Below are 13069 nucleotides of genomic sequence, written 5' to 3'. Positions count from 1 at the left end.
TCTCTCTCTCTCTCTTTCTTTCTTTCTTTCTCTCTTTCTCTCTTTCTCTCTCTCTCTATCTTTCTATCTTTCTTTCTGTCTTTATCAGCTACATCCTTTTCATTCAGTGTCTGCCCTGGAATTCAGTAACAGGTGGCTGAAGAAAACCTAACATGCACCTAACAGGCTTACATTTTAGTGAGCATGAGTGTAATTATTCAGAACTAAAGCTAACTGGCATGAAATAGTCAATGGTAAACGAGTCTGTAACCTCTGGGCCTTGGCACCTACCATGGATATGGATTTGGTTCTGTGATTGCAAGGCTCTTGGCCAGCAGCTAGAAATTTCGCTTTCAGATGGGCTGTTCAGGAGGAGGTTTCTGCATTATGCCAAAGAATCAGGAATGCCAGAGACTGCCCTTTAGCTTCACCACAGTTTGTCTTTGCAAGAGAGAAAGTTTCCTTCGTTGGAGGTTTTCAGTGTGTTGCAGTGGGGATACTGCAACACGCATATATCAAACCAGGAGTCCCGTGGAAAGGAAATATATATGGACAGACAGATTCTTGATAGCTGTTTCAGAGAGATGTTTATTTCTCCAGCCGCATGGCCGGAGCTCTGCCGAGGAACTGTTCCAGTCACAGGACCAAGGGTCCTTCTGCCCGCGCAGGGAACACAAACCAACCCATGGGAACGAGGCTGAGCAGGGACAGGGAAACCCCGTGTCTGTGCCCTCAGGGCCCCTCTCCCAGGGCTACACGGCAGGGGAGGGACCCCAACACCTCACCCGTTTTATTTTAATAAAAGGAGAATGAAAACAACTGGATAAACATAACAAGAACAGTTTCAAAACAAAACAAGCCACCCTCCTGAGTCTTTAAATGTCCAATCAGATTCTGTGGAACATCTTAGGGCTGACAGAAGGGAGACAGGACTCTCTGAGCATGCTTTGTGGGGAAACTGAGGCAGGAGAGGGTTTAACTTCTTCCCTCCCCCTTTTCATCCCCCACTCGGCATTGGAAAGGGATTTTTGGGGAAACAATTGGCAAAAGCATGGTTTTGTGAGGGAAACCATGGATGAAAAAACGGATTGGGAATACACTGGGGGTAATAGGACATAGGGTAAAAGGGAAAAGTGGGATTAGGAAAGGGAAACTGTAGGGGCGGCTTACAATGGAGATATTGTCTAACATGACTACGATTTTTTGCATATATACTGCCTTTTACAGGAACACCACCAGGCCCAGTGACCTGCGATGCTTGTAACCCTTTTCTCCCTAGTACAATATTAAATTCCACCACCTCTCCATCTCCCAAGCTTGGGATGCATTTTTCAGGGTTATTCTTTTTAATAGCAGTTCTATGCACGAATATGTCTTGCTGGTTGTCACACCTTGTTATAAAACCATAATTTTGCTTAACATTATACCATTTTACTATCCCTAAGGTCTTAGTTACTATGATCTTCTCCTTTTTCCGAGTGGCTGCTGTTTTCTGTCTCGCTGCGTCTTTGCTCTCTCCTTCGGTCGCTCCCGTGTTGGAATTGTCGGGGCTGCTGGTGCCCGCGCGCTCTTCCCGGGGTCGCGTTCGGGGCTGCGCGGGCCGGGCCGGGCCGTGCCGCTCAGTTCTCCGTGCGTCGCCTCCTCTGGTCGCACCTTCGCTGCCGCTGCCGGGCGCTGCACCCACGTCTCGGCCGGGCCCCCGAGCGACGACTCCCCCGCCCCCTGCTCCAGCGCGCGTCTCGGCTGGGCGCGGCTCCGCTCCACCGCCACCGCTGCCCGCGCGCCGCCCCTCTCGCTCGGGCGTTCCCGGGGCTCGCTCCACCACGCGCTGCGCGGGACCGGGCAGGCACCGCCGGGCCCCGCCGCTCCCGCCACGCCTCGCTCCGCCACCGACACTGCGGCTCGGGTGGCTCCACCCGCGCGCGGGAACTGCCTCGCTGCTGCTCGCAGAGCGCTCGGTGCACGTGGCCTGGGTCGCACGGTCCCTGCACCAGGCTTCCCTTCGCCAAGACACAGCTGACATTGTTCAACAGTCTCGGTAACTAAATAATATTCACGAAAATATTCTTCCATCGGCATATATTTTGACTCCAGTATTAACTGTGTCCAAACGGTTTTCCAAAAGCCCTTGGTAAGAATTAAATCCCAAGAAACATAGAAAAAGTTCTTAAACAACCATGCCAGGAAGTGTTTCAGTTCTTTCTGAGCTTGAATCAAGCTAAAATTTACAAATCGTTGTTCAAGAATCATTTTAAGTTTAAGATAAATGTCCATATGCGGCTCTGAGAGCCAAGAGTCTTCCCACCGTTCCTCCATAGTTTAGATACGGAATAGCAAAGCAAAACCAAGAAGAGGAATCCAAAGTTTCCAGGGTTTACTCACACAAATCAGTCGCTTAGGGATCGGGGATCGTTCTGCTCTCAATTCTCCACCATTTGTTGCAGTGGGGATACTGCAACACGCATATATCAAACCAGGAGTCCCGTGGAAAGGAAATATATATGGACAGACAGATTCTTGATAGCTGTTTCAGAGAGATGTTTATTTCTCCAGCCGCATGGCCGGAGCTCTGCCGAGGAACTGTTCCAGTCACAGGACCAAGGGTCCTTCTGCCCGCGCAGGGAACACAAACCAACCAATGGGAACGAGGCTGAGCAGGGACAGGGAAACCCCGTGTCTGTGCCCTCAGGGCCCCTCTGCCAGGGCTACACGGCAGGGGAGGGACCCCAACACCAGTGCATGGCTAGGCAAGGCCCTGAGCAACCTGCTCTAAGTGCTGGGTTGGGCCAGAGACCTCCAGCCCTCCCTTCTAACCAAAAACTACCCACAGGTCTTTGATTTGGGGCAGGTCACTTAATCGCTCTGTGCCCAAGTTCTTGTCTGGTAAATGAAGGTAGTGCTACTTTTCAGCCCCAGAACGGTGCTGTGAACCACAGTTCACTGCCAGCTGTGAGGTTGTCCTCTTTGGGAGTGGTGCACAGGAGGAATTGCATGTCAGTAGAACCCTAAGGTTTTTTCCAAGGTGGCAAAGAGTTGCTTAGGGCTTTTTCTCTAGTGGTTAACACTAAGCAACTCACCATGTTTTCTCCAGTGCAGTTCTGCAGCAGAAGTCACCTGCAGGACACTAGCTCTTGAAAGCCACAGGTGTCCCTCATGCAGAAGCTCCCCTACCATGCCATAGAGACCTTGGTCCTAGTTAGAACATATTAATAAAGGTACTGCACAAGAATGGGATTGCTGAAGAGGAAATCCTTCAAGGAAAGTAACAGGAAAGCAGTAAAATCTAAGGAGGCTTTTTTTTAAGCAGGACAGTAGAAATGCAAATCTTGGTACTTATTTCTTAAACAGTTCTGGTTTGTTTTGGGTTTTTTCAATGTATGTAACACCAGGGATTTTCGGGTCCAGCTGGATTTCCTGGACGGAAAGGAGAAAAGGGAGACTCTTTACACATAACTACGAAAGGTAGAGTGAAAATTCTTATCACCTGTATTTTCCTATTATTTATACTACTAATGAGAGATGGATCTCACAATGGAAGGTCTTCTTTAGGCACCAAAGGAATCCGAGGAGATCCTGGGCTTCCTGGAATCAGAGGTGAAGATGGTTTCCCAGGCAGAGATGGATTAGATGGTTTACCAGGACAGCCTGGCCTTCCGGTAAGCAAAGAATACAGCAAATACACCACACCTAATACTACTAATGCACTTAATTCTGAGGGGTTGTGAGGGGTTATAGCCTGTCCTTCTCTCACAGATAATGATGCACAACTAGGCTGGGTTTGCTGGTTGTTGATAAATAAAGCATCAGGTTTACTCTCAGGGCTTTTAGAACAATCTTTCACTTTTATTTCCATTTTACTTAAACAACAAATAGTAGTGTATAACTCATTTAGGCCAGCTTTTGATTACTGATTAGTTTGTGGTAATTAATGGTTTATTAGTGACTCCTTCTTGTATGGTCTGAGATTCTTTGTGACTGAACTTCAATAGCTTTGGTACATCTGTTTTAAAGAAAAGCAAAATTTACTACAATTTTCTATCCTAAAATGTACATTGTATCATCATCTTGCTTGATAGCAACTCACCTAACTAACCGTAGCTATCTAGAAATTAGACATGTAGTCTTTGTTCATTTTCTAGCTTTCTTCTATAAGCAAAATTAAATACCTTGAAAGAAAAATTCATGTGGCCCATCATAAATTGATGTTTTGAACCACTGGGATGCTCATATATCATATTTGAAGATGGGCAAGAGCTCTATCAGGCACTCTAGACCACAGTACTTTTACTACCAGTGAAGATGGCACTTTATATTTCTTTTGAAGATAGAAAAGTATTCTCTAATGATGTTTGTAAGATGTTGATTCAGTAGTGTAGAAATGTCACTAGGGGTGCAGACAGAGAAAAAAATCTGCCTTTTTGGGTGCATTTTAATGTCAGCTTTTCTCAGCCGCAAAAGAACATCTCTAGCAATGCATTTGGTCTCCCCAAATCGACTTAGAGCTTTTCAGAAAGGGCCAGGAGTCCCTCCACAACACTGATTCATATTACCCAAGTGCTTTTTATGGGCCAATATTTTTAGAGGAATGTTCCCTCGAGGAGCACTTCTGTCATGCCCTTACTGCCATGTGGTCTACATTAAAGTCAGGTTATTTTAAAAATACTTTATTTTCAATGTTGATTTAAAGAGCTGGGATGCAACACTTGAGAAATTACTGCCTATAAGATGTTATTCATGAGAGTAGTTGAACTGTTTGAATTGCAGTTTTTTCTCAGCAAAGTCAGGAGTGACCACCTCTGTTCACTTCCTGCAGGGTGATGCTATAAGAGGTTTCCCCGGTGATCCTGGTTACCCAGGTGAATTAGGCCCAAAGGGCTTTCCAGGAGAAGCAGGCCTGCCAGGTGAAGGATTTCCTGGTCCAAAAGGGTTCCAGGGTCCTCCAGGTGAACAAGGACAAGATGGAAGCCCAGGACCACCAGGTCTGCCTGGTCTGCCAGGAGAGCCTGGCCAACTAGGTAAGAGACACAACTGTCTTACTTCAGAGCCGTGGAAGATCAGCACAGAGATATGTGCAGCATTTATACAGCACACTGTTGAAAAGGGAGAGCTTGGTGGGGTTCCATGGGGAAAAAGGAAATGCTGGTATTGACCAGAAATCTTAAAGAAGGAGATATGTCAGAAGTCCCAGTAGTTTCATGTCAGGTATTGAAATAGCATGAATTAATGTGTTAGTGCCAGCAAATAACATTTTTCAGGTTTCAAGCAGTTGGAGGCAATGGAGCAATGTCCTGCCATTGGAAATCCCAGAGGTGGTTTTCTCTGATCTTTCCCATCCAACATAATCTTTTAATTGACCATAGAAAATCATGTATCCACCCTTCAGAGCTCCTCATAGTATCTCTGCAGCTTTTCAAGTCCTTTGCAAGCATAGGAATGCTAGGGCTACATTCAGAAGAGGTCAGGCTCAGAGTCTTATTCTTTGACTTCGAGAAGCCTGGCAGAATACTCAAGCTAAAGCAAGCACATGTCAACCTTACACAGTGCATGGGACACACAGCCTCGTAACTTGGACAGGATAGGTTTTAAGCCTGGATCTAATCAATGTGTGGATAGAGTGTTTTGGTATGTTACAGCAAATAATTTGTGTTGTATGCATGCATAATACATGAGGGAATACATTATCTGTTGTTTTTATAGGCATTTTGGTTAGAATTGAGAACATTTTTGTCTTTTTGCAATTTTTCTTCTTTAGATAATAACTGTGTTTTCTAATTCTTTGCTCACAGACTGTGGGCAGGTCATTGAAGACTTTCCTAGAGGAGATGGAAGTGAGCCAATATGGTCGGGTACTGTACATACAAATGGCTTGAATATCTTTTTAGCTTTATGATGCTTTTATGGGTTGATACTTTCTTTCTGATGACTGCTTTGGATGCTCTTAGCTGTAAACTCTTTGAACTTTAGGTAACAAATAACCATGCATATACTCCATATAGCTCTAAAGTAAATTAATCAAATCGAACATTTTCTAAAATTACTGCACTTCTAGCTCTACAATTCAGAGATTCTTTATTTCATCACTCCTGAGTGCTTATTGTAACAAAATAATGATTACTGTGCAATCTATAAAAACAGTACCAGAAAATAGGTGCCCAAGAAAATTTTAGCAACTTTTTTTAAAGAAGAACTTTGAATGAAGATTTTCAGTGCAATTTGACACAAAAGAAAAAACACTTAGATTTTTACAAAAATTGACTTGCTTTCTTCAAGGGTATAAGTCGGCCAGAGGGAAACAAAGTTTTTCTCTTATTCTGAAAAATACAGTCATCCATGAGGCTGGACTACCCTTCCCATGCTGGTCCAACTGGACCAGCGACCATAGCCCCTGGAAAATAGAAGAGAAGCTCTTGGGGTGGAGATCAGCTTGAGTGCTCCCCTGAAAATGCCACCCGTGGCCAATTTTTTTTCAATGAAGAATAAAATTTCTTTTCAAATTAGGAGTTTGGTTGTTAATTTCCTTCACCTGTTTTAATGAAATTGTCTCAACCACAGGCACAGAGACATTGAGAGGCAGCATAGGAGCACGTATAGTGTGACTAACTTTGGTTTTTGTTTGCAGGTGCAGGCTGTGTAAGGCCACCAAAGGGATCCCAAGGCAAGCCAGGACTGCCAGGAGCCACAGGTAATGTTCTGCCTTCACCTGTTTCCCACATACACTGTATTTGAGGGGTATCTTGCCATATCAATTAAAGCTGAGCCTTAGCAGACAGCGAGTTTTAGAAATTTCATTGGAAGACAGCATTAACCTAGCCCTGCCAGAGAGACCTAAGCAGTGTGCAGCCCAGGTGACTTCACCATTCCTGAACTAAGCCTGCCTTTGCCTATGAATGTCAGCCATGGAACAGAAGGCAGCAAGGACAGCCCATTTGCTATTCTCCACATGCAAGTCAGTAAGAGTATACAGAGGTGTATTGGTAGAGACTGTACTGAGGTCTCTCAGAACTGACTGGACACCTCACAAGGCAAATCCTGTCCTCTGAGAGCAGGGTGATAAAAGGCTTCAATGGAGGACTGTGACACATCCTTCTTACTGTTCCTCCTCAAGTGACATATGGAGCGCCTTCAGCAAGTGTGAGCCTAAAGTCTGTGACGTGGCTCAGTGTCATGGGCCAGGCTGTCTGACACAACACGGCTGTGCTGTCTGTAGCCACGTACACCTTCCTTGCAGAGCTGGTCCCCCCTAGCCCAGAGGGGCCATCTGGTCATCCTGGGCCTCCCCAGCACTGAGGGTTCCCCACCTCCTTCCAAGAGGAAGAGGAGGTGAGGACAGAGCCTGAGGGACTGTGTGAGATGGAATTGAGAAATGGGCAAGGTGTGGTGAGTGGTCATAATGACTGACCTTGAAGAGGGAATGTCTGACCAGCGCTTATAGTTTCCATAAACTTATGTACTCCCAGCCTAAGCAATAAAACTGTTTTTCAGTAAGTCCTTCTCATTACCAGCTGTAACGACACTGACAAAAACCATAGCTGGGTCCTTCACATTTTGGGAAATGTAAAATTCTTGACGCGTCTGTTCCTGTGCTGCTGTGCTTTAGCCAAGGTTAGAGATCTGGAGTATAAATTTTAAGGTCAAGCTTTTTTTTTTTTTCAGCACAGGGTTTATTATGGCATACATGGATTGACTGATTGACTTATCAAAGACTAATGGATCTTAAAAGGGAAAATTTTATGTCTGTTGAAAGATTACCTGTGTTTCCTTAGTCCTAATGCCTAAGTTTGTTGCTAGGATCAATGCTTCTTGTTTTCCTTGCAATATTTGTAATTTTTTTCTGAGTATGATGATTTGTTCGTTCCTTCATTCACATGAGCTTGATGGTTTTTCTTCCAGTGAGTACAGTCAGATTTAACTCCCAGCTGTAAGACTGCTGTAACACAAGTGATGCTGTTTTCTTGTGTTTTACGTTTTGTATTCTTGGTTAGCTCTTTAACAGATCTTTCTCTGTCTTTGTTAGCTTACGTGTTTTAGTTATTTTAAGACTTGGTTTTCATCCTCTCTCTCCAAAACCTGGGAAAGGCCCCTTGCAGAGCCCAGTGCAGAGCTCTGTTCGTAGCTGCATTTCAACCTGAGGCAGTTCTGGAACTGGAAGCCTGGGAGGGAAAGGACACATTTTCACAGCTTCTTTTTGCCATAGCTGTGTCAACTGAGTTGTCTGGAGAATCAGTTCTACTCACATTGTCCAGACTGACACAAAAGCACCCACACCTTCTTTACACCGTTTTCATTGTCTGCTTAGAGTGATGTGGTTTGTCCACAAGATTTCCCACCTTCTCTTCAGCCAGCATGGAGCTCCACTGCAGACAATAAAGTCTCTTGGTGTCCTAGGTGCTAATGACCACAGTGTATCGAGAAAGGAGTTGTCTTTATAGTCTCCCACCCTGATGTCCTTGTGTTCCTTTGAAATTCCTGGCAACATGCACAGCCCACCCTGAGTTTCATCTTGGTTGTTCAGGAGTCTCAAGACCTACACGATTGCTGTTGAATAAAATGTTTAAGCTGTTTTCTGTCTCAAACATACAGCTAAAACATTTGCAAACTAAACATTGGCCCAAAATAAAAGCATTTTTCTCGCTGCTGTTTGGCACAACGTCATCACCAACTAACATCACATAATGAGTTACTGAAATATGTGGTAAGCAGTGGTTGTATTCTCCCTCTGCACCTTCTTTCTCTCACATGGCTTTTTAATTAGTGCTATACTGAACAGAATTAATGAAAGTCAGTTATTGCAGATGGGAAAAAAGACCAAGATGCCATTCAGGTAAGAGGCACATTGGAGTTTTTCGTTGAGATCTGAAAGCCTAAGATTTTCCTTTTGATTTCTTCCTGAGAAGTTATTTGTCATATAAGGGAGAGAAAAATATTCCTTCACAGCACTGTGAAATGTTATGCACACTGAATTGGCTGGTTATGTGCACCTTATTTCTCATATTTCTAAATGTTTCCTTCTCCCCTTCACAAATGATAGTTAAAATTACAAATAATCATGGTTAAATAATGGAAATCCGGAAAACTAAAGTGGAAAAAAGTATTAAAATCCAAGTGACAAACCAAGTTTCCTTGGTTCGTCATAGTTAGGGAAACTTGCTTTCAGTAATGAATAAATGAGTTGTAATTAATGGTGATGCTAAGCAGCAACATTTTAAATGTTAAAGCATGTTGTTGACCTTCAAGCCTGAGCTGGGAACTTAGAAAGTTCAGAGTGCTGGAGAGGGTAGGGAAACAAAGCATTCCAAAGGAATTATTTTCAAAGAACTTTACAAAAAATCTTGGTTCACTTGGAATACAGTGAACTAATGAGACTCATGTAAAAAAACTTGCACTGAAAAAAATATATAATTTTTGAAACATGATAAAGGAATCCTACAAAATGCTTGTAGGTTTTGAGATGTTAAAAAACAGTAATATTTGCCCTTACTGAAGTGTCAAATAATGTATCACAAGGAAGTAAGGTACCGTTTTTGCTGTCAGGAGAAAAATCAGTATGAACAAGAGGTCGTTGCCAGAAGAACACTTTTTCAGGGCGCATCCTTTCTTTTACGAGGGAATCTCTAGACCTGTAATGTTACAAAAATAGTAATAAGGCTAGTTAATTTGTATTCATTTTTGGGGTTATTAGATCTAACCTTTAGCCTTACATTTCTGCTCCTTGGTTATCTAAACCAGTCTGTTCTTGTTCTGTGATCAGTTTAGCAGGGAAGGGAAAATTTTTTTCCTCCTACAGCATCTCATCTGTGCCCATTTCTGTGAACATTCTTTTTTGATACTGCCTTTTGACCTTAATCTAAAATCCTTAATTTACAAAATATTGAAAGACTCCAAAAGTCTGTGAAACTAATTATCTTCAACCTAGTAGTCTCCATATCATTGGTCTTAAATTCAGGTTAATCCATGTTTGTAAAAGCACTTAACCTAGATTTTTGGTCCATGTTTTGGGATCTTGGATACTTCTAAAGAGCTACTGTATAGCCCCATTAATTTTTTTTTTGAAGTTTCATCTTTGCATCCAGAAACACATCATGGTGGTATTTACTACTACCTTTTTTTACATTATATGCACATTTCTGTTTTGTTTGTTCAGATCACACTTTCTTACTTCCTTTTATATAATTTAGGTGCAAAAGGTGCAAGAGGATTCCCAGGTGATCCAGGTCCAATGGGCTTCCCAGGGCTAAATGGTACACGAGGTGATCCAGGTCGGGAAGGATTTCCAGGTCCTCCAGGTATCTTGAAATAATTAGTCATTCTTTACATACTTTTGACCTTTTTACTGCAGTCACTGAAACACAACTACTTGATTCCAGGTACATTTTCACTTACCTTCCCTTCTACATTGAATCAATAAGCCATTAGACAAAACTGCTACTTTTCAAATCTGGAAGTATTTCCTGCAACTTCCATAATGATGAAAAATTTCATAGATGCCAACCTTTTAAAATCTGCTTTATTGTGCAAAATTATAAATGTGACAGTAAAAATTCATTAAATTGTCATAAAGAAATTCAATAAGATAGGTCAGATTCCAAGTGCATTATACTCATAATGATGATGCAGAAAGGAAGAAAATAATAGTATTATTCCATTCAATTTTTTTCAATATCAGTATAAATGATACTGGACGTATCAAAGGTGGAGTACTAGATACTCACCATGCACATTGGCAGCTCTGTTCCCAGAGTGTTTGCAAGTGTTCAGTGCCTGTCAGATTTTGTGCTAGTCTGTAATAGGTGCAGATTTTTTAAATCCCAGAGCTTCTGTATCATTCCAGAGGTTCCAGGATGTCCAAGACACATCAGTTCAAGGCACACCAATTCAAGGCACATCAAGGCAGATGTCTGTTTGTACATAGCAAGTCAGATGAGCCTGCGTGTGTGCCACTGCACATGTGATCCATGCAATGGCACACACATATAAGCTGCAGAGGGTCTATATGTTCACAAATCTTCAGTCAGTCCAGCAAGAATTACAGGAATTACCTCCAGAAACTACCACTTCCCTGTGGTAGTTTATTTGGTCAGAGAAATGGGTACTGAGTTGTTTGGGGTTTTTTCTGTACCCCAATACAAAAGCCATTGATGCAACTTAATTTATGAGCTCTCTGGAAATTTTTTTGTGTTACCTGATTTCAAAGTCCTAAATCCCCACAGATTCTGAAGTGCTGCAAACTTTCCCAAATCCAGTGCCAGGTACTGCTTTGCCCTCAGGCAGCACATGGCCTGATAGTATTCTCTAGACTCATCTACAGCATCTGTAGTAGCAACAGAGAAAGCAGAAGAAAAGCTGATGCGTATCCTGGTCAACAGGCAAGGGATGGATCATAAAACATGGCTCTGTGCAGCATAGGGCAGGACCATGAACCTCTATCTCCCCTGCTAAGCTCTACAGAGTGCTCTAATTGCTAAATTAGGGCTCCCACATGGCTCCCAGGCCACAGAGACCAATTCTCTGCAGTTTTCCATGCTATCTTTCACTAGTGCTTGGGCTTCATTTTCAGTCCAGGTCCAGTTTTCCAGTCCACAAGAAGCCTTGTCATTTGTGGTAACGGGGGCATCATGTTGGTATATGTAGGATTTGAACTCCAGCATTTGTAGTGAACCCTGTGATGCCTAGTCCCTATTTTATTTATAGGTTTTACTGGACCCAGAGGAGACAGAGGCCCAAATGGTCTACCTGGACTGCAGGGGCACCCAGGCCTTACAGGGAAATCCGGAGCTCCAGGAGCACCAGGACCGAAGGGCCTTCCTGGTGACGTGTTTGGAGCAGCAGCAGGTTCCCGAGGGGATGTTGGCCTCCCCGGCTTCCCAGGGTTGAAAGGTGCACCAGGAGATCAAGGCATACCAGGAACTAGAGGTAAACACTCCTTCAAATAAAGAAATATTTAAGAGTGTGATACAAATGCAGGCAAATTGTAGATGTGAGAGTAGTAAGAGAGCAGGTTAGGATGCATCAGAGGTACTGATGACCCCACTATCCATTCCCAGTGCCGGATGATCTCCCATTCTTTCCACTTCTGTGTCAGCTGTTGCCAATCTGCCTGGCTCCTCTGAACACTTTCTGGAGATCCAATGCTTACGTTTAGCTCTCCTTCACACTGCTCTACATGAAATCAACTACGGTAGGATACCAGAGAACTGGATTTTGCTCATCTTTGTCGCTTTCAGATGTACTGCTATTTTTTTTTCACTGCAGTTAAGGGAATGGTGATATCACTATTATCCTGACTTTTCACTTACATATAGCAATAGTACATACAGCAATTTTTTCCCACACCAAAAGATGTCTGGATACTGCATGGCTTTGCTGATCAGCACATTGCAGTAGTGCCAAATTTGTAAATTTTAACTAAGAGGACATAGAGTTAGGTAACTGCTAATAAGCTATTTTACCTTGTCAGTCTTTGGGCACGCACGAATAAGAAAAAGATAGCATTATATACTGATTCACAACTTCAAGGTGTTCATTTTAGTTTATTTCACAGACCATAAAAAACACTCTAAAATCCCTGCAGAAAACAGAGTTTCTCTACAAAATCTGACTTTTTCACTCTCTGAACTCTGTGAAGGACTTTCAAAAGCACATGTGGGAATTTAGCATACCCTGCTACAGAGTTTCAATAGCATTTGGACACATAATTAAATTAGGACTGCTGATTACCCCCTTCCCCTGTATGGAACTGAGAGAGGAGCAGTAACTGTATGACTAGCTCGAAGCAAGGTTTATCACAGGAACTAGTTTTGGATAGCCTTCTCATGACTTTTGATGAAAATAAATAAAGAAGAGCGTTGTCTTCCCAGAGTTATTTGAAGTGAGGAGAGCTGGTTTCACCTGCAGTAGAGCCCCAGAGTGAAGGAAAGGGATTAAAGCAGCTCTGTGGCACTTCACAGGTTTGAGAAAAGGCAGAAAATATCACTAACACCTCTGAAAAGGGGAAGAAATCCAATTTCATTTGAAAACAAAAAATTTGGTGTGATTTTCCACTCTCTTTGTAAGCATTTCTGTAGAACTAAGCTTTCAGTAGTAAAAAATACAG

At 43.0% G+C, this 13069-nt stretch overlaps 1 protein-coding gene across 1 annotated transcript in view; it reads left to right on the top strand.

Annotated features, from left to right (window-relative positions):
- The window catches only part of COL4A2 (collagen type IV alpha 2 chain), a 146292-nt gene that overhangs the window by 111444 nt on the left and 21779 nt on the right, over positions 1–13069 (top strand). The window contains exons 23-29 of the mRNA XM_039550049.1: positions 3369–3441; positions 3529–3635; positions 4793–4994; positions 5766–5825; positions 6599–6661; positions 10155–10262; positions 11668–11889. Coding sequence (XP_039405983.1) covers positions 3369–3441; positions 3529–3635; positions 4793–4994; positions 5766–5825; positions 6599–6661; positions 10155–10262; positions 11668–11889 — 835 coding nt within the window. The remainder of the gene's footprint in view (positions 1–3368; positions 3442–3528; positions 3636–4792; positions 4995–5765; positions 5826–6598; positions 6662–10154; positions 10263–11667; positions 11890–13069) is intronic.

This window comes from Corvus cornix, chromosome 1 (genome assembly GCF_000738735.6).
Source record: "Corvus cornix cornix isolate S_Up_H32 chromosome 1, ASM73873v5, whole genome shotgun sequence".
Taxonomy (NCBI): domain Eukaryota; kingdom Metazoa; phylum Chordata; class Aves; order Passeriformes; family Corvidae; genus Corvus; species Corvus cornix.
Note: the sequence above shows the minus strand (reverse complement) of the source record. Positions and strands in the feature narration are given on the sequence as shown.